We start from the raw sequence: 22,526 nt of genomic DNA, 5'->3' as shown, positions 1-22,526 counted from the left end.
ATGAATTTTAAGAAATAATTTTAGTAATCCCAATGATGTGAAAGTGAGGGAACAGGATATGCTTTTTTCCATGAATCATGGCAGTGCCTTTCCCATACATAATACAAACACTATGTGGGGTATGAACAAAGGTAGCAGACGTATCTAACCACAAAACAAGGGGCGGGGAGCTACGGCATTCAACAGTACATACATTCTTCTCTTTCATCCAGGAGCACACATCCTTCACCACTGCAACACTCACTGTCAACTTCACTCTTTACCCTATAGAGATGCCAGCTTTCTGGGACCTCCCTTCCCCAAACTTGCAGCCACCATAAACAGATTCAGCTCCCCAACCTACTCTCCATTCAAGGGCAGGGGGGCAGAAAACACACTGAAGGACTTGTGTAGTTTTTTTTAAAGTGCATATCACATACTCTGAGGGGCAGACCTGTTTGATTTCCACCAGGAGTTAAATCAAAGGAAACTGTTAAGGAAGAAACCAACAGGAAATGGCAAAGATAAGAGGCATCTTCAAAGGAGTGATAATGGCAGCCATAGATTAAGTAGCAGCTACCTAGCTGGCTCCATTGAGGCTGGTCTTCCCAAGGCGAAGCCTAGAATCAAAGGGGTTTCTAAACCTTGAAAATGGGGGCCTCAGGAAGGAAGATGGGTGAGTTAGTTGTCAGCCAACAGAGGCAGATACCAAAACTGACAGAATATGGCCACAATACCAAGACTATACTGGTATAACTACAGTTCTGTAGCTACACTGGTATAAGTCTATGCTATAGATGCAGTCTACACCTATAGAAGGGGTTGTTCTGTAGGAACACCTCCCTGAGCAACAGCAGCTAGGCTGACAAGCAGTCTCCCACAGACCTACTTGTGTCTACATTGGATTAGGCTTAGATACGGAAATGAGAATAGGACTTTTATTAACCCATTTTCCTAAATGCCGGTTCCCTTTGGTAATAAAATACTACTTTGTTCTCCCTTTGAGGTAACACTACAAAGCTCTTTTTGAGTCACTTTAAATGTAGACCCCAAAAGTGAACGGGCTTACTGGTGCCAAATGGAGTTCAGCCTGTCCTATTAATGGGGCTGGGAAAACAAGAGGGCTGCAGCCCAGAGATCCAGTTTAACAATAGGTGGACTGCATAGTTTCTCGGAGAGTGAAGGAAGCCAAGCCTGTTGCATGAGGGGTGCACTCAGGAGGGACTGAAAAGGAGTCTCAGGTGCAGTTTACATTGGAACGATGACACAGATGCACACATATTTGAGCCTTCACACTTGAACCATCTTTGATCAATCAGCTCAAAGACATTGTAAATCTTGGTCTCTCAGCTAACCATAGTGCATAAAAATTCATTTAGGATGACCAACTTTTTTTTGTTTAATTAACAAGCCACCCCAGAGAACCCACCTTATGTGCAAATTGTTGGCTTTCAAAGTGTAGTTCTTAAGCCAGAAGAACAATCATGAAGTTCAGAATGTTTTGGGGAGGGGGAAGGGGAAAAGCTACTTTGTAATTAATGGAACTTTGAAATTGGCCAAGTTTTCTTGAAAGTCACTAGAAGATTCAAGGTTTACTGAATTTGTGTGCACATAAAACAGACAGGACACTCTGTACTTTAAATGCAAAACCAAAAGACAATTTCAACTATCCATCACAATGGCTGTCATAGAATGAGGAAGGCACATTTTTGGAAGAAAAAAAGACAACATTGTCAGAACTGTTACAGTTTTAATCATTTACATTTCAAGAAACCATCCTTAGTCTCTTAAGGAAAAGGGATGGCTAGAGGGTTAGTTTGCCATCTCATTTTCTCCAGAAAGCATTTGCTACAATACAGGCAAAGAATGCATATCTTGTAATAGGATATTGTTTTTTCAGCCCTTCTGAGTGGGGAGTTATAGCAGGCCTAATTAAAGCTATGGTTTACCAGTAAAGCTGAGAACTATACTTCACAGAACTGAGGATGGCTCAAAAGGAAGGAGAAAGTAATGCATCCATAAACTCCACAAAAAGTTAAAAAAAAGCTATTTTTGTTTTGTTTATAACTGTTTCAATACAAATTTATCATATCAGTGCTATGGCTTCAACACTTTCCTCTCCCTAACCCCCTTCCCTCTCCATATTCTGTAAACTATAGTTAAGGTGGTTTAAAATAACCTACCTGACAATTTTTCTAATTTGATATTCTTACACATTTCTACTGGAAAAAAACACACAGCGATACTGCACAAGATGACACTTATTGAAAACCTGACTCCTTCACGAGACTGGGTTGAGATGAATGGCAGCAGAGGCGCTGGAAAGTGCAAATGGTTTGTCACACATACCATGCCTATATAGTCATATAAAGGATTCCATACATAGTGAATCCACACATAATGAATGGCAAAAACAGTCGTTTTGAGTGCCAAAAGATAGTTTGCAATGCTCTGTTCAACCCTAAACAGAAGATAAATTATTCACTGTCATTGGAATATGCTACATAACATGAACATGTTCAAACTGATCAAGATATTATAAAAACAAAAGCTTATATTTTCCCCATTTATTTTAAAAACATTATTCAAAATATTACGTGAAAGTCCAAATACGATAAAAATTACTGCAAGAAAATAGTTCAGGCATATTGTTTATGCTTCACTTTCTTATGGTTATCAAAAGAAAACATGTAACTGTAGGGTTTACTATTTATGAACTATTTCACCCATAACATATCATGCCATCACAATTCTTCTCATGCTAACATCTGTAAAGTTTTGACCTTTTTCAAAACAGCACATTACCACTTGTATACCAAGTCATTAATTGTGGTTCTTATTCACCATTATTTACATGTTTATCAGCTCTGAAAATTAAATCAAACAGAATGTACAAAAAGGAAAACTATGAAATTTTATATTTTACATCTCATGGAAAAAACAAATAGCTGAACTACGTAGGACAAGGTAAAAAAACCAAACATACCAGTAACTTGCTGTACACCTAATTCACGTGTAAAATTAATTTTGACAAAATTAAATAAAGGTGCAGTTTTGTCCATAGATTGTGGCAACCCATACGCTTTTAATTTCTACCCCACCTGCCAATTACTTGGGTTTAGGATAGTATCAAAATTAATCATACTAACATTCCCAGACTTAACATGTTTGTAGTATACAAGAAACCACATGATTGCATAGCATAATTGCCTTAAAATTCAGGGGAAATTTTTGTTGCACTTGCCTGCTAGGTATATTTTTATTTTATAAATTATACCATGAAGCTTATTTTCAGTTCAATAATCTTAAAATGATAGATGAAGTTTCCATAAGTAGAGTTACAGAGTAAATCTTGGGCAATCAAGAAACAGCAATACTTTCATACAAACCTGGGATATTCCAAAGAAATGTAAAGTATAACTTGAAGTCAAGTCATGCTTGGTACATAATTATACTTTTAATTTTAAAATACTTTACTGCATGAAGCATCTAGAGAAGAATATCAGCATAAAGTTTGTCACATTAGGTAGCCTAACATGAGAAGAGTCTGAGTTTGCCTAGTGCTGCAAAACTTTCATCTAGATATCTTTTGGCTATCTATACATGGAAAAACATTTAACTGTGTAAGATAGCTCATAAATCCAGCTATAGTAATGATTTGCAGAAAGAGACCATTAATTTAATTCAGTGATGGCAGACTCAATTTATCAGATCTAAAATGTTTTATGCCCACATTTTTATATTAGCCCTGTTGGCGCTGCTCTAGACAGAAGGACAGGATGCACAAAAGAAAATGAAATAAAGGAAAAAAACAAGTGAAATACATTGTTTAAATCTAGTTTCTGTACATGTGATTTGAAATTTACTGTCAACAAAGAATTTAATGCTAATAATACATGCCCTGTGTCTTACATAAGCTTTAATCTCAAACCCGTCCAGGCAAGAGAGACATCTCATTTCAGTACAAACTTTTTATGGCTGACACTGCACAACATTATAGAAAAAGTCAGGCAAAGAAAATAATTCAGCAAATTGATGCTTTTAAAAAATGTAATCATTGGTTATCTTCAGCGAAGGCATTGCTTCATTAACATTTTGATCTAAACGATGATATTCCACTGTTCTAGAGCAAAGACCATCACGCCACCTTCGGCTCTGGACCAACAAGAAGATCTGGAAGAAATCACAACCAATTTTGATACGGATGAAATGACAATGTTGTGCAAATGTTTCACTTTTGTCAGCTAACGTAACAGCTACATTTGTAATCACACAGCCCCATCCAGAGCTACCAGCATGACTGGTGCTAATCCACTCACTGTTAACCCACCTCTTGTCCACACCAAGACTTCTCCCACAATTTGGCTAGCACAGGTACAGCTCCATAATGGCAAAGGCATTAGTATTAACAGCATGCAAGTTTTCAGCACAGTCAGCATTAGGTAACGTTGGTAAAAACCTTTGTCTGATACACCCTGAAACTTAAACTGTTGTTACTGCCAGTCAGAGAATACTGAAAAGATTCTGTAGTTTCAGCAGTAGAGTATTTTCTGCTGCTACTCTCCAGCAACAAAGGAGCATGCAGTATCAACCCAACCAAAGTCTGCGTACTCTCAGCATCAAGCTGTAGTTATGGGAGTTGTGAAGACAGAAATCTCTGTCTCTGTGCTGACACAAGAGACAACCAAGATAAAATTTTCAACAGCACCTAGCAATTTAGTCTTTGGTCCAAGTCCTATTTCCAAACATGTCATATGCACTTCTAAAAATTTTACCTATACTCAGCAATGCACTTGTTTTTGGTATAATATGGTGTTATAAGTTAGCCATGTTAGTTTCAGACCCAATAAAACATAAGACCAAATAAAGTTAGCTAAAGGGATAAAGAAAAAAAGAACAGGGAAAGAGAAACATATTTAAACTTCTTGGAGCATTAAATTAAGAAAATGCACACACGTTTGAAATAAACTGTGGGCTGTCACGTCATAGCTGTAGATTCTAAAATAAGATAACACTGATTAGACTGCAGAAAAATATTTCAATGATGATCTGATTTCATCATCAGATAGCTACAGTCAGAGATGTTAGAACTGCGAACAAAAGTAACCCAACATGCTAATTATCCAGCTGTGATAGGGCAAGGGTTAAATCCTAGGCATACCTACAGTTCAAAAATGGTCTCAAATTGTAAGCATTATCACCATCTCAGGAACATTCTCACTTTACTGAAGATTAAATTTTCCTTAAATTGAGGTTTATAATCCTGTGCAGACCCAAAATTAGTTCATCAATCTCCTTGCCCTTGATCTTATTTCTAGAAACCATATATCATCATAGCATATTACTGAACTGATTGATTCTCGATGTTATCATTTAATTGATTTTCCCAACCTAAAATGCTTCTAGTTCTAAATTAGCTTTCTTTTTTGTACAGATATTAATGATCTGCACATTAAGATCACAGAACAGAATACTGTTTGTAAGTGTACTTAGACCATTAGCACAACTAAGTAGTTTTTATTTAAAACATTTTTCAAGGTTTCAAAGCAAAAATTACTTTGAAATATTAAAGTGGAATTTTTCATCTCGCTTTCATAGTATACCTACCTTTCTCTTATTATGATATGTGATATACACAACAGCTACTAAGAAAGCAATAATAACCAGGTGGAAAAAGAAATGGGTGTCTTCTTCCAATCCTGAGACGGAGTCCTTTATCTTGGCATCAAGAGATTTTGTGTGCTCATAACTTCCAAAGCTATCAGTCTCCTCATCTTCTGGCAAATCTAGAAGGTCTGTATTATATCTGGAATTGGACGTCATCTCATAATGGCCATAGTCATCACGCCCATCAGGCTCCATAGTTTCTTTTGCTGCTGGGGGTGAACTATTCAGTATGTCTTTGAAGTCTGTTAGGAGACCCTCTTCCTCAATTTTAGTATCTTCAGAAGCATCCACATCCATTTGTGAAATGGGACTAACAGATGTGGCATGAGTTGCAACAGATGTGGCTGCGTCATCCTTCACGGTAGTTGGTCTAAGTGTGACAATATTATCGACTTTAAGAGTTGTTGAGGACATTTCTTTTTTTGTTGTAGGTATCAAATTGTTCAGACTGGCTGTTGAACTCTGAGATGTACTGAACACTTCACTGTCATTTTTAATAGCACCTGCAGTATCTGGGCAAAAGGAGAAAAGACATTTTTCTAGGTTTGTTTTTGTTCTTTAGATTTGTGTACAAACATACTCACTAAGTCTCTTGACTTATTTTACAAGGAAGTCATACCTCAATGAACTAGGCCCATTTTGGAGTGCAATGATTTTAAAACCAGAATATGCAGTTCTGCCAGTTCACAACAGAGAAAAATGGAACAGGGATCATAAAGTATGCTACACTAGTATGTTAAACTGTTTAGTGACTTGAAATATAGGTTTTGGTTACTATTCAGTTTTACAACAGTAAAAGATCTCACTGTGGAGTTGACAAGTCTTGCAGTGTATAAACCCCAAGATTTAAATAGATATTACTCTAAAAACGTCAGACCCCTGTAAGTAAAGTTCATTCACACCTTTTCTGAAGAACTTCTAGTATATTTATAAGTGGACGGAGTTGATTAGGGCAACAATACGACAGGCACATTAAATTTTCCCAATCTGCCATAGCATCACACAACCATTAGCAAAGAGGTAGATGCATTTACAAATTCACTCTGGACTGGTATGTAGAATAGAAGATCTCTATATTAAATTTTAATAGTCTCAAATATTTACTTCCAAAGAACCAAAAAACAAGTCTATCAACCTCAGAAACCACTTTTCATCTTTAAGTGAAAAATGGATTTCATTTCAATAACTCATTTTAAAAGACCCACATGAATCAAGAGAAACCAGGAACTTGAAAGCTTAGCCTGACACTTCACCCGCAGATCAAACTGTTCCCTTTCCACTTTGCCCACCCGTGAAAGTTACTCAACTATCAGCACTAAACTTTGATTGTCCTTATTTTCAGTCTGTGTCATGATATTGAAAGGTGATATGCAAAGCAATGAAGTGCATTGTATTCTTATGATGTCAAAGTTGGGTTTAAAAAACCACCCTACACAAACATCAGAGTTTGAGACTTGCCCCACCTTCCTAGAAGATAGTAGTAATCTTTGGAGAATCTGGGATAGGTTTCATCCTCAAGCTTTGATGTCCTAAGGTGCACTTGGCATCCCATTCCTACTCATCTAGGGGCCAGGAAAGCTTCAACTGAGGTTTCAGCCTGCACCTGTAGTGTTATTTTCCTGCTCCTCAAGATTGCAAAACTCCTCACTCCTCAGGGCATAGCTTCAAGAGATTCTTAGGAGGAGAGAATTTGCATTCCACTCACATCCAGGTACTTCCTAGGAAATCCACTTCATATGCATTGTTCCAAAAAGCCCTCTGAAATTCCTAATAACTTCCAGAGTAATCTTGTCTTCCTGCTATAGCGTTCCATACAATCTCACAGTAGAACACAAAAATTTTAATTTTTAATACAATTAACTCCAAAAGATATTAAACTAATTCAATAAGGTTTAATTTAATTCAATAAAATTAATTCAGGATATTGCACAAAACGGTCAGTATGTCACACCGTCTTCCACCAGAAGTATATAACTTAGCACAATTCAAGAAGAACACTAACTTACATCATTTCTCTATGGAGTATCTGCTTAAACCCAGAACACTATCTGGAAGTTCAGCAAACAAATGATGAAAAAGACTACACTTACAGAAGAAATGAAGAATTAATCTATTAATAAATGTAATTTACAGCCAAAGAATCACAATTCACCTCAAAATTATGGCTTTTATAGGGCCCCCACTTCTTCAATGTTTTCCACTGAAAAAGGAAAATTTGTTTTCATCTGAGAATTTCCTTTCTTGAATTCCTCATGTCACACGATCACAAAAGTGGGTTTTTCCACTCTCTTGTAAGTGATCAGGGGGAAAACCGACTCCTTGTTCTGGCTAGGACATGTGACTGCATCTTCTGCACCTTTCCCAGAAGGATCTCAAGAAAGCGTGAAGTGGTAGCAAAAACATGCAGATACCTACAATGATACATGTGGATACGAATGTGGAGGTATACCTCTTTCAGTCCTTTTGAGGAGGAAATCCCAACAGAATAAGGCAGGTATCAGAATCATGGAATAGACCTCTTCCCAAAAAAAAAAAAAAAAAGTAATTTTGTTTTTGTTGAGGGAACCAAAGTTCCATATGAAACTGGGTAAGGAAAAGTTACTACTTTAAGAATTAAAATACTGTCAAAGCTCCGTAACAAGTAGAGGTCCATAACCTACCATTTGCAACAGAGGCAGAGAAATCTAGGAAAGACTCAGAAGGGGCTGTCCTGTTCCCTGGGCAGGACAAAAGTCTGGCCTGCCTCAATCATCCAAAAGAGAAGGGAAACCCACTATTAATTAGAAAAGAAAGAAAGGGAGCAAGAAATTATTTTCACCACTTGCAAGTAGATCTGAAGTTACGTATAAGCAGCACAAGCACTGAAGGACACTGTCAAAGCTTACAAGGTCTAAAACGATCAAGAACCCAAATTGAAAAGATCCGAGCACTGATTTTTTTTTTCCAGAGTCTGACCCATTTAACAAAATAATCAGCACTCCAATAATTATATAAATAAAGTCAGATAATATCCATATTCCAGCTAAACATTCTAAATGGGCACAGGGTTTGTGTGATGTGCACACTATGGCTTCACCCTGCAAACGTGCTCAACTGCCAAGACAATGAAATTAGTTTAGGGGAAAATGTTGCTTTGCCTGCTTTATGACTGGTGGTAAAAAGGGTCTCTTTACTCATCAAACTATGAATTCACTAACAATATTACAGGGCAGAGGTCACATGACCATACATAAGCACACAGAAAACTAATAGAGAAGTTCTATTTTAAGATGTGATTAAGACATTTTTCTTCATTTTCACTTCCAGCAGTTTTACTGTTCAATATTTTTGTGTGTTTGCAACTGAAATGTTTAGCAGGTTTACAACACAGTACTAAAAACCACATACCAAGCTATTTAACAAAGTAGCAGATTTCACTGCATTTATTCGTAGTACATTTTTCTTCGTTAATGATTACGCTGTTCAAGGCATGGCACATGAAATAAGATTGACTGACTTACAATTATTTACTTTTTACTCCATGTTAAAAAGTCAAAGTGCCTTTCTTGAAAGCTGCAATATAAAACTGCTCTGAGTTTTAAAGAAAACTGAAAAATTCTGTGAAAAGACTTCCTTGGCACGTGACAATAACTTTCGGGAGCTACAGCAGAAAATTTAGCACAGATTTTTAGCGTGTCAGCAAAACTTCACTATACACTAGATTTTAAACCAAGTAGAACTGATAAAATTTCTCTATGTATTTCACATCAAAACTAATCAGTCTGACAATATCAGCAGTAGACTTTACTTTTTAAAAGTCTTCATGTCTACTGCAGAAATCTTAAAATACTCCAATTCACCTGCATTAGCATAATCTTGCAGTATCATTATGTCCAGGATCACAATTTTGTAACAAATGTATAGATTACATTTTAAAAAAAACTTAAAGTGGAACATAGGAACTGCAAGATTGGATCAGAGCCAAGATTGAGTCCAGTATTCTGTGTCATACTAGTCAATACCGAAGGCTTCAGAGGCAGGCATAAGAACTCTGCAGATGCAGGTATCATAAACCTGGCCCCCACATTTGGTCTCAAATTGATCTCTAATAGTTAGAGATTGTAAGCCTTTGTGTTTCAGGGCATAAGCCAAAGTCCTAAGAATATTTATATTACGGTTTGGAAGACTTATTGTTTAGAATAAACTAAGTTGGCAGAGTCACTACATTCTGTATGGGGAAAAAAAAACTTAATACATTTCAAGTCAGAAACTTTAATTCAAAGTGATTTTGGGTGGGATTTTTCAGTAAAAAAAATAATAGAGTGACCTAGAAGCACAAATCTCAGTGAAAGTCAATGGAACTCATACTCCTGAGTGAATTTTTTTGATGAATATTAAATTCACTGAAAAATGCATTTTTCAGAGCACTGAAACTATTTGTGATTTCAGGTAGAATTCAGCAGATTCTGAAATGCAGAACCATTTCATTTTGACAATTTTAAAACAAAACATTTTGAAGTTTCATCCTGAAATGAAGTTCTCTTGAAATTTATCTAAACAAAAAAAAAAGAGGGGGGGGGGGGGGGTGAAACACCAAAAAAGTTTCAGGTTAACTAAACAGTTGCTTTGACTCTACACAAAACAGGGGAAGGGGGCAAGTTCAGATTTGGTTTGAAACGAACCAAAATTATGGAATTTTTCCGTCCTCCCCCCCCCCCCGGGTTTAAATAGGTCTACACTTGGGCTTTTGGTCACATGGTTACATTGGTTAAGGGTGCAATTTTTTTTCACTCTTAACTGACATTGCTATGCCAGCAAACTTTCAAGAATAAACCAGCTTTAGGTATTTCTAAAAATCCCATACCACACAAGATGTGTTTTACCCAATGATTTTAAAAGTCAACATGAGCATTTGTTCATTCTTTTACCATATCACCATTCAACAATTTCCACATTACCCCGTAAGTTTAAATTCTTCCATTGCTGTTATCTTAGACTACTACAGTGGACTAACATAAATCCTATAATATTAGGATGTTATGTAATCATTATCCATGTTAGCTTGAATAAAACTAAATTTTTCAGAAGACTGCAATGCCATCAAGTTGTTCTTAAAGAACCTAATTGGGACTCAAAACAATTTTAATACAAGTGTTTTACCCCAACTAGACAAAGGTGGAATTTTAGTGGCACAACTCACATTAAACACAACAAATAAATACTCCGCACCATGCTTGAACATTCATTCCAGAGGAGAATTGGAAGTACAAAAAAAATGAGTGATATTGCAAAACAGTCCATCCATGAGAACAAAGCTAATGACAAGATCTATGCAGGACTGGGACAATTTTGCAAAGTGCTGCATAAAAAGCAGGATAAATATGAAAACAACACGAAGTCCTGGATTGAGATGCATCTGTTTACAGAAAATCAGATTTTCCTCTGTAAGGAGGGGGGGAAAAAAAGCTCATAATGGCCAATAGGTCTAAGTGTGCAAAATAATGAAAATTCTCAACACCTTGTAAGATCAGACCATAGAACTGCTCATTTTATGGCACTTTACCTCTATCACAAAACATGAGGAGACTGCTTAAAAAATAAAATCACATTATGTACCGCAGTTTGAAAAAGCATTTGGCATGCCAAAAATACATAGGAATGTATGTTCTAAAACAGTGCCATTATTTATGGTTATTTAATAATTTATTAGTTCTTTGGCATATTGAAAAATTACGAACTTCGGCACCTAAAAAACTCTAGGACTGAATCATTTACAACCAGCCACTTTTTGTCAGATTACTTATCAATAAAATGTTATACAGACGCTAGAATGAATCAAGTTACTCACAGACCCAAGTACATTTATAAAGGCCTAAAGCTGAACAAGCTACTCTTTGTTTATAAGGCAAACTTTTACAACATGAAATAGGCTTTAACCAATTGTAAAAACAAAAATCCCTCAGCTAACCCCAGTTGAGTTAGACATCATGGAGCCTTCTAGCTCCTAAAATAGAGAGTCACAGATAATCTAGTCCTGACTAGAGGTACCATTTACCAAATATAAGGAAACTATTTCTTTAAACTACTACCTTTGCTACTAGTGATGGAATTTTACATAAAATTTTTTTTTAGTTTTTACTAGCAGAAAAAATAAATACTTGATTGGTGATGCCAAGATGAGCATTCCCCAGATCTAAAGCTACAGTTCTGCCAGGAAATCCATCAATGCCCTATTTCTGTTAGCTGGCACTGTAACTGATGGCATTAAACAGGAAAGACTTTCCATATGGACAGTCACATCTTATGTGAATGCCTCCAAAAAAAAAATCATTACACTTAAAGGCTTCAATAGAGAGCCAACGAGCCACAAGGAAGAAGTCCATACAGAGAGCCAACAAACAATTTATCTCACATTACTCCATCATAACAGATGATTCATTCAACCAAGACTTATACCATATGATAAGTTTACAATAAGATCAAATAGTGTATTATTGAGACATTCACAGAGGTCACACACTGTGACAAAGTTGACAAGGAAATCAGTATAGCCACTGAAAATTCTTTACCTTTTTGTAAACAGACAGAACAATACTGGCAAGTGTCAAACATTTAACACGTTATATGAAGAAAACGGAAAAGAGGAAATATGGCTTACTGTTCAAGGCACTTCCTTTTAGATTTGTTTGTATATCCTTGTAAAGGAGATATTTAAAGAGATACCATCAACCTGAAATCTAGTCAATAAAAACAAAATAAAAATAATTCCTCCTTCTCCTTATGACAGATATTGCAACCCCATGCAATATCTTTGGGAACCAGGTTTATTAAGTTTATGTATCACTAACTCCAGAAGAAGAGCATGGACAGCTCGACCAGGAACTAAAGACAGTGGGGGGTGTTTAAGGTGAATCACTTAAGACCGGTTATAAACACCTCCAGAGAGGTACCACCCCTTCAGAAGCCAACAGGAAAATCTTTTGATCTAAATGGCTGGATTTAAACAGACTCAGGACCTTCTATCCAATGGAGGCCCTGACCCTTGCAGAAGGGCTGGAAAGAGTTTGGCTTACCCAGGGTTCATATGACTGAGCAGTGACCTCTGGTAAGCTTTTAGAATGCATACAGGAACTTTTATTGGTTTTTATATTTGTTTTCTCTTTAATTCTTTTACCTTAAGAATAAAGATCTTTGCTTACAAAAAGCAAGGTACCTTGTAACTGCTAGCAATACCCTGTTCATAGCCCTCAGAGAGAAAACAACGCATGGTTGTTGGCCTTTAGGCAGACTAGCTTGCTGGAGATATCGCTGTATAAGGCAAGGAGCTCCGCAGCCTTAAATCCCCCATCAAGAGGGAGACAGCCACAGGTCTCCACCCAAGAGAGGTGATGGCTGGGAGCCAGAAACCTGAAGTGGGTATCCTTGAGGGACCACAGAGGAGGAACACGTGCAGTTACCCTGAAAGTGAGACACCCCTGAATCTCCCTGCTGTTTTTGTGAGGCTCACAAAGACAGTTTCCTATTTTTAAGAAGGTTTCTCTGTCCCTTGTTATCTTTCATACAAACAATGGGGGAAACGGACTATACACAAATATTGGACAAAGTAAAATGGAAAAGCGAAGCTCATTAATCATTTTCAATTGCAAGAATATTACATGCAACAACAGTAGACAAAAAAATCAGAAAGGATTGTGATAGTTAAGTTGACAGTGTCCCTTTCAGTAAACTCTATGGCATACTGTACTAGGATCATATGAATGGCTTTTCTGGACATGCAGAGTATTATTGACTATTGGCTCTGAAGTGGTTAAGACATTTAAAATTCATAGCATAGTAGTTGAACTATAATCAACTTTTTGGTTTAGGAATGTAACCAGAGGTCTAATCCAACACAACAATCCTCAGCAGCCAATGATACCATTGACAATTCATGCCATATCTTAAAACTTCTATTCACATGCATGGTGAAAGAAAATACATAGTTTATTTGCTGCCACTACATGTGGCATGGTATTTAAAGTCTTGGAGCAGAGAAGGGCAACAAAAATTATTAAAGGTCTTTAAAACATGACCTATGAGGGAAAATTGAAGAAATTTGGGTTTGTTTAGTCTGGAAAAGAGAGGACTGAGAGGGGACACAACAGTTTTCAAGTACATAAAAGGTTGTTACAAGGAGGAGGGAGAAGAACTGTTCTTCTTAACCTTGGAAGATAGGACAAGAAGCAATGGCCTTAAATTACAGCAAGGGCGGTTTAGGTTGGACATTAGGAAAAACTTCCTAACTGTCAGGCTGGTTAAGCACTGGAATAAATTGCTTAGGGAAGTTGTGGAATCTCCAATCACGGAGATTTTTAAGAGCAGGTTAGACAAACACCTGTCAGGCACGATCTAGATAATACTTAGTCCTGCCTCACTGTAGGGGACTGGACTAGATGACCTCTCATGATCCCTTCCAGCCTTAGCATTCTATAATATCTAAAACATCTGAATGATACCAATGTTTTAAAGGCACACTACCAATTAGTTTTGAAGACACACTTCTCCCATAATTTCTACTTCACTTCGTCTTTAGACAGTATGTCAAACTAAAGCTATAGCTACATTACGAGGCTTTGAGTGATATGGCTGTGCTGCTACAGCCAGGCCGCTAAAAGGCGCACAAAAACTTCCACCCCGCACGAACAGCGGCGGCTTTGTCAGCAAGAGAGCTGACAAAGTGCTGTTCACACCAGCGCCCTGTGTCAGTAAAACTTTTGTCATTGGGTTTTTTTTAACACCCCCTGAATGACCAAAGTTTTGCCGATGAAGTGCCAGTGTAGACAACGCCATACTGTAGAAAATGTAACCTCTGCCAGTAAAGTTAATTGTGTGAGATTCCTGTCATCAACACCTCTCTCTAGAGGTAAAATAGCAACAGGAATCCTCCTAATTTTATCGGGATAATATCATTAGGCAGTAGTTCACAAGACACAGCTTTCTGGGTTCTTTGCCATTCATGATGGGACTGGAAAAGAAAAGCACCTGCAGCAGATTTTCAAACTTCTGAACTCAAAAATGCTAAATTAAAGCCCTGAGAGGAAGGAAGGCAGGAAATGCAGAACTGGTTTAGCACAGGATGTGGGGGGAGAAACTACTCATGAAAACACACTTGCGTAAAATAAATGGAGTGTCTCCCCGATTTAAACATTTTCCCATTAACGGAACAGGGGTCCCCCCACAACGCCATCTCCTCCTCACCCCCCGACAGGTGCCCCCACTTCACCCCGAGCCCTTCTCTCACCTCTGGTGAAGGGGCTGTCCAAGGGCCTGTTTGCCCACAGCAGTCTTCCCAGGCGCCTTCTTCTGACCCTCCCTCCGCCGACCCCGGCGCCCCTCCCTGGGCAGGTTCCCCCCCATTCCCCGAGCCCAGGCAGCGCCTCCCCGGTGCCCTCCGCGCCCCCCGCACTCACCGTTGCCCAGCTGGCTGCAGGCCGGCACGGCCAGGCCCACAAGCAGCAGCAGGAGGCGGGAAAGGGCCCGGCCCGGCGGGGACGCCGCTCTCGCAGCTCCCCGCAGCCTCTCCCCGGCAGCGGCCATCTTTGCGGGCACAGTGGGGCGATGGGCTCGGAACCGGAACACGGACGTGGCTAGGTCCCGCCTATCGTTGCTAGGACGTGAAGTTCAGCGACGGTGACGCGCTCCCCCCTCCACCACCACCAAGCGCTCTCAGAACCTCGCGCCCCTGCGCCGTGGCAGAGAAAAGGCAGGGACGGCGCATGCGCACCGTAAGGGGCCTGATTGCGCACGCGGCGTAGAAGGCTCCGCATACGCTTGTTTGAAGGGGGCGGCAACCTCCAGGCAGACTCGGCGGCGGCCGCCAGAGAGCTGGAGTGCGAGTGCGCATGTGCCAAACGGGGCGGTTCGTGTGCGGCGCTGCCCGGACCGTTTATAGGGCCGCGGCCGGCGGCGCACCTGTGAGGAGGGGGTTTGGTGCGGGGCGAAGCGCTCCTGCCGGGGGGCGGGGCCCTGGCAGTCCTGTGGGCGCCCCACTGAAAGCGCAGGTCCTCGGCTCCGCCCCAGCGATCCTGGGCCTCCGCGCACCCTACCTAGTACCGCACCGAGACAGGCGTGTCCACCGGCAGCGCCGCCCCCGGGGGCCCCGGGCTCTCGCGTCCGGCCTCCAGCGGGCCTGTGGGGCCGGGCGAGCTGCTCCCTGACTAGGGTGACTATAAGAAAAGGCGGACTTGTGGCCCCTGAGAGACTAACTAGCTGATTTGAGCATAAGCTTTCGTGAATTACAGCTCACTTCATCGGATGCATCCAGTGGAAAACACAGTGGGGAGATTTATATACACAGAGAACATGAAACAATGGGTGTTACCGTACACACTGTAAGGAGAGGTTTCAGAGTAACAGCCGTGTTAGTCTGTATTCGCAAAAAGAAAAGGAGGACTTGTGGCACCTTAGAGACTAACCAATTTATTTGAGCATGAGCTTTCGTGAGCTACAGCTCACTTCATCGGATGCATACCATGGAAACTGCAGCAGACTTTATATATACACAGAGAATATGAACCAATACCTCCTCCCACCCCACTGTCCTGCTGGTAATAGCTTATCTAAAGTGATCATCAGGTGGGCCATTTCCAGCACAAATCCAGGTTTTCTCACCCTCCACCCCCGCACACAAATTCACTCTCCTGCTGGTGATAGCCCATCCAAAGTGACAACTCTTTACACAATGTGCATGACAATCAAGTTGGGCTATTTCCTGCACAAATCCAGGTTTTCTCACATCCCCCCCACCCCCATACACACACAAACTCACTCTCCTGCTGGTAATAGCTCATCCAAACTGACCACTCTTCAAGTTAAAATCCAAGTTAAACCAGAACTTCTGGGGGGGGGGGTAGGAAAAAACAAGAGGAAACAGGCTACCTTGCATAATGACTTAGCCACTCCAAGTCTCTATTTAAGCCTAAATTAATAGTATCCAATTTGCAAATGAATTCCAATTCAGCAGTTTCTCGCTGGAGTCTGGATTTGACGTTTTTTTGTTTTAAGATAGCGACCTTCATGTCTGTGATTGCGTGACCAGAGAGATTGAAGTGTTCTCCGACTGGTTTATGAATGTTGTAATTCTTGACATCTGATTTGTGTCCATTTATTCTTTTACGTAGAGACTGTCCAGTTTGACCAATGTACATGGCAGAGGGGCATTGCTGGCACATGATGGCATATATCACATTGGTGGATGTGCAGGTGAACGAGCCTCTGATAGTGTGGCTGATGTTATTAGGCCCTGTGATGGTGTCCCCTGAATAGATATGTGGGCACAATTGGCAACGGGCTTTGTTGCAAGGATAAGTTCCTGGGTTAGTGGTTCTGTTGTGTGGTATGTGGTTGTTGGTGAGTATTTGCTTCAGGTTGCGGGGCTGTCTGTAGGCAAGGACTGGCCTGTCTCCCAAGATTTGTGAGAGTGATGGGTCGTCCTTCAGGATAGGTTGTAGATCCTTGATGATGTGTTGGAGAGGTTTTAGTTGGGGGCTGAAAGTGATGGCTAGTGGCGTTCTGTTATTATCTTTGTTAGACCTGTCCTGTAGAAGGTGACAGCGTGTGGGGCTAGTCTGAGCTCCCGCCCCTCCCCCCCCGCCCACTGGCTGAACCCGTCCCTTGCATGGGGCTGGCCCAAGCCACTTGTATGTCTCCCCCCCCCGCATTCCTCCACACCCCACTCTTTTGACAAAAATGGGCATTTGTCACGTTATCAGTTGGCAAAAGCAAGTGGGACAAATGCTCACCTTTGCCAAAAAAAAAAAGTCAGGACAGCCGGGACAGAGCTTAAAAAGGGGGCTGTCTCGGTCAAAACTGGACATATGGTCATCCTAGGCCTCATGCTCCATGACTCACGTGAAAATGTAAATGCCAGAACAAGGCACAGTTCCCACTTTCACGTGGTGAATAAGCACCCTGACTTTCACAATAAGTTAAAAATCAAGCTAATCTCATTTCAAAACAAGGTGAAAACAAATCAATCCCTAAGAACCCCAACACTACATGACTAGATCCCCACCGTGCAGGTGGGGACTGTGGTGGGCCGCTGTGCACCCCTGATCCTCCCCCTGCTTGCCGGCCGGGAGCTGATCAAAAAAAAAAGAAGCAATAAGCCAAAAATTAGCCATCAAGCAACTCACAAGCCAATTAAGCCAAAAACAAGCCCAATTTCTGCATTTTTTTCCATGGGTTTGGCATGTCTGGAATGAAGCAGTGTCCAGTACAGTACTGCCTCGCCCTTCCGCTGTCCACGAGGGCTGAGCTGCACAGAGAGGCTGCCTGAGCAATAGAACTGCTCCGGAGTGAAAAGTTAAGCACCCAGCTAAATGACTGCAACATCAGGGTGTAATTTTGCATTGCAGGTTTCACAACCTCCATCTGCACCCCTAGGTGATAGATTTGTAGAGTTAAAAAACAACAGCAGACATAGATGAGGCACTGCAGGCAAAGGACAAGACAGATGTTTTCATCTGAGATCTAAAACCTTGCCAAGAGGTGGAGGAAAGTTGTTGCAACTGACAAATGCAGCAGCACTGAAGGTTCCTAAATGCATTTTTGAGAGACTGTGTGGAGAGATAAACAGGAGACAGAGGAACCATGTAGAGAGTAATGAGAGACACAGGTTATGTTGAGATAAACAGAAGCAAACTTTATAGAACAGGAAATTACATATTGAGAGTCTAGAAGATAGATACACATTTTGAAAGTAAAATTGTTACCTTTCCCTTAAGATAAGCAAGTAACACTCTTGGCCTTTTAGTCTTCACTAACCAGTACATGTAAATAGCACTTTAGTCAGATTTACAGATGTAAATGAACAACAGCCCAGGATTCTGCTTTAGCCAATACAGCCTACTGGTACTTCTTCCGTACCTTATTTTATTTGAAAAAAAGCTTCTAGCTGTTATAGCTGCTGAGGTAGCCCTGACATTTTGAACCTGGTGTAACTGATTTAGTGATAATTGCTCACAGTTGTAGAATCTGAAACCATACTCAGGAACTGTTCCATTTGTATCAGTGGTCACTAACTGATGACATTGCTATCACTGGGCGATACATAAAGTACTATTTCACTGCTCATAAAAACATGTAAGAAAAGATATTAAGGTCATACAATCTACTGTGAATAATACAGGGGTGGGCAAACTACAGCCTGTGAGCTGTTTTAAGCCAGCCCACGAGCTCTCGCTGGGGAGCCAGGTCTGGTGCCGCACCACGTGGCTCAGCACTGCTCCAGCTAGGGCACCTGGTCAGGGGCCTCACCACACGGCTCAGCCCCGTTCCAGCCCAGGTACCAGGTGGGGGGCCGCACCACGCAGCTCCCGGAAGCCATGGCATCGCCCCACTCTGAGGGTCGCAGGCCACTCCATGCCTAGGAGCAGAAGGGACATGCGACTGCTTCCAGGAGCTGCTTGAGGTAGGCGCCACTCAGAGCCTGCACCCCTGAGCCTCTCCCCATGCCCCAGCCCTGATGCCCTGCCCACTCTCCAAACCCCTCAATTCCAGCACGGAGAACCCTCCTGCACCCCAAACCTCTCATCCCCAGCTGGAACCTGCACGCCTGACCCAGCCCTGATTCCCCTCCGAACCCCTCGGTCCCAGTCCAGAGCACTCTCCTACACCCATACTCTTCATCCCCAGCCCCACCCCAGAGCCCTCACCTGCTCCCACACCCCAACCCCAATTTTGTGAGCATCCGTGGTCCGCCATACAATTTCTATTGCCCAATGCAGCCCTCAGTCAAAAAAATTTGCCCACCCCTGGAATAATACCTCCTTTAGGCACCATGAGAGTAGCAGACTTGGGAGAGCATGACCACTTTTCCCCAGCTCCTAATCAATGAGCTGCCTAGTTCAAGGAACCGAGCATCTGCGGCCCATTTAGCAAAACTCAACCCCCAAGGAGAAGCCAAGAAGGAGACCAGCAGAACATATAGATACATTTGAATCACATGAAGGCAGAGAAAGCCTAAGGACTCCAGAGAGCATCTGCACAGTCTGTTGTAATCAGTGTCCTATATGAATAGAGCTTATTTTGTTGGCAGAACTTGAAAGAGTATCACCACCTTTTTTAATCCCTGCATCTGAGTAGTTGGTCAAGCAATATAAAATAACCTGCAGTAGCTTGTAACATGACCTGAATCTGGCAGAAGTGCTGTAGAGTTTTGAATCCGTCATTAAGACCCACTACTACCTTTTTGCTCCCTTGAGTCTGTTAAATTTATTTTGGAATTTTCCCTCCCAGTATGTTTTCAGACTGTCTCATGACCACATCCTCTTCTGTTCAATGATCTCATAACATTCTCTGTGGCAACTAAAGCATTTGTTTATAGGGGACTAGATTAGGGCTGTATTTCAGCATTATAAGTGTGTTAACTCTTTCCAAAAAAGGACAAGTCACACTGTTGGCTTTTGCTTTTCATTACATCTTCCACCCTCCCGTTTCTTTCAGATGGAAATGAGGAAGAGAGCTGGCTCCACACAATGAAAGCCAGTTTTCTGTAAGTGAGCATCAAGTGCCCTAGTCCAGAGGTTCTCAACCTTTTTCTTGTTGAGGCCCCCCTCAACATGTTATAAAAACTTCAGGGCCTGGGGGAGACCCTTGGGCATAGGCATAGTTTAACTTCTATTTTTGCGGCTGGCAGGGCTCGAGCTAGCTCCATACATCAGGGTCCAGAGAGGGAGCACCACCTCCACCCCCTGACTCACTCGGGGCCACCCAGCCTGTCTGGGCGGTGGGGGGGAATGCAACCAAAAAAATATAACTCCAACGGGGAACTCAGTTCAAAAAGTTTGAAAACCACTCAGGGTGCAGGGACAGATAGCTAGGGGCTGTGTGCAGGCAGGGGGGCTTCCAGTGCAGCTCCCAGCTTCAGCAGGGGGCACAGACTGCCAGCTTCAGCCCCCCCGCCCCCCATGTTTGCTGGCTTCAGCCCCATGACGCTCCCAGCTTCAGGGGGTTGGAGGGGTGCCAGTATAGTGGTACAAACTGCTTTGCTACACTAGCTTCAGCCCTGTGCTGCTCCTAGCTTGGTGTGGGGGGGAGCAGCTTCAGCCCCATGTCGTTCCCAGCTTCAGTACTGGGGCTCAGGGCACTGGGTTTCAGCCGTGGAGCCCTGTGCCCCCCCTGAAAGGGCTCATGGACCCCCAGGGACTGCAGACCTCCAGTTGAGAACCACTGTCTTAGACCACTGTTTGTCAGAGTTCCAGGAAGACTATCCTTAGCACCATATACAAAAGGAGTACGAGTTTTTTTGGTGGCAGCACAATTCCTTTAATTTTTCCTTTGAGAGTAAAGAGGTTCCAGTTGGTATTTGAAGATTGAGAAGCTGATCATGACATTTTCAGAAGTATTGGAGAGTTTGATTATTGCATTTTCAATTACTGGGAAAAGCTGTATATTGATTTTTGAGTTTGTATCTGATCTTTGCTAGCTTTGTAAATGGAGAACCAGAAGAAATGTGCTGAATTCTTAAATATTTGCTGTCTTATGGAAAAGGTTGAATTACAATTCTTTTCTGAATGAGTTACTCTAAATTTTTAAGTCTCCCAAACAATTTGTTCATCACATATAAGGATACAAGTTAGAAAAAAATAACAGCAATAAAGTAAGATGATTCAAAACCGTTTTGTACAAACCAAGAGGAATATATATAAAGACAAAGTAGAAGGTGAAGTTTCAATATTTTATTCAAGTTGGGTTTTTTGTTTTTCATTTTAAGTAGTGTCAAGTACAGCATTTTGGGGGTCTAGTTCCACACAAATTGGAAGACTCTAAAAATGTACCCATTAAATTGCTAAAAAAAAGTGGTAATAAAACAAAAGACCATTTTAAATTCAGAGTGATGCCACTATGTGAGGACAGTTACAAAGACTCTTCCCTGCTTATGGCTCTGTCTTACAAGCTTTTCCATACTTAGTGCAAGGGAAAGGAACCACAACACAAAACAAGTATTATTGACTGAGTCACATCAAACCTTCTCCATACCAAAATTATACAAGGTGAACAATCTAAAGCACTCTGAAGACGGCTGTAGATATCAGATAACTAAATAAGACAAACAGTTAATGAAATATCTGTCTAAAAATATCTTTTTTTCCTGACAGTTTTGCACACTCCATCATGGACTGAAACTCTGATAAATTAATATCCAAAAACTATGCTTCATGAATTAAGAGTTCACGATGGTGGACTGCAATTCTCAGTCACAATTTCTATATCAGTTTTCTGTCCTTATATAGCCACCACTCTGGAACAGGTAATCAGTACCATCATTGTATCCCTTGTAAAGTTGTAATTAGCAGCTGTGATGGGCAACAAGCCTAGAATTAGGATTTTGATTTATGTTTTCTTCTCAAAGACCAACACTTTAAAGCTTAGCTGTCTTTAACCAGGTTTAACATGACTGATACATAACAATACTTGCATCCCAGACATAAAACATTGAAAGGTTCACTAAATTCTGAAGGTAGCTATACTGTAAAGTATTTTCAGATTAGTGATTGTACAATCCTTTTATGCTTCAAATTCCAATCCTAGACCAAGTTTGTGTCCACCCGCATTGACATTCTTGCCATCCAACAAAGCTGACAATGTCAGTTTGATACCTGCGTAAGAGAACAAAGAGAGAGAAGGTAAATCCTGAAATAGAGATACAGTGCCACATAAGATATGGTGTGTGTATATTTTGCTTCTTTGAATTATTGGCTAGTTATGGTATTTTAATTTGGTTGTATGGGGGTGACTCTTCGTGTAAGGATTTTTCTTTTAAAATAACTTGTAAAATGCCTAAAGCAGCGGATGCATTTCTATCAAAAGAAATAATAATGAACAACATAGGGCTAAATTCTGCTAGGTTTACTCATCTG

At 40.9% G+C, this 22,526-nt stretch overlaps 2 protein-coding genes across 7 annotated transcripts in view; both read right to left on the bottom strand.

Moving 5' to 3' along the window:
- Positions 1-1,709: 1,709 nt before the first annotated feature.
- C8H5orf15 (chromosome 8 C5orf15 homolog) lies at positions 1,710-15,381 on the bottom strand. Its single transcript, XM_073355591.1, has 3 exons — positions 15,075-15,381; positions 5,587-6,158; positions 1,710-4,152 (listed from the first exon to the last, which is right to left on the bottom strand). Exons 1-3 carry the CDS (start codon positions 15,199-15,201, stop codon positions 4,021-4,023), a joined length of 831 nt encoding a protein of 276 aa, XP_073211692.1. The 5' UTR covers positions 15,202-15,381; the 3' UTR covers positions 1,710-4,020.
- A 5,948-nt stretch (positions 15,382-21,329) lies between these two features.
- The window catches only part of VDAC1 (voltage dependent anion channel 1), a 351,958-nt gene continuing 350,761 nt past the window's right edge, over positions 21,330-22,526 (bottom strand). For all 6 annotated transcript variants that reach the window (XM_073355584.1, XM_073355582.1, XM_073355585.1 and 3 more), the window contains one exon: positions 21,330-22,265. In XM_073355584.1, the coding sequence (XP_073211685.1) occupies positions 22,174-22,265 (92 nt within the window). In that variant the 3' untranslated portion in view covers positions 21,330-22,173. The remainder of the gene's footprint in view (positions 22,266-22,526) is intronic.

The sequence above is a fragment of the Lepidochelys kempii genome, chromosome 8 (assembly GCF_965140265.1).
Source record: "Lepidochelys kempii isolate rLepKem1 chromosome 8, rLepKem1.hap2, whole genome shotgun sequence".
In the NCBI taxonomy this organism is placed as follows: Eukaryota; Metazoa; Chordata; order Testudines; family Cheloniidae; genus Lepidochelys; species Lepidochelys kempii.
Note: the sequence above shows the minus strand (reverse complement) of the source record. Positions and strands in the feature narration are given on the sequence as shown.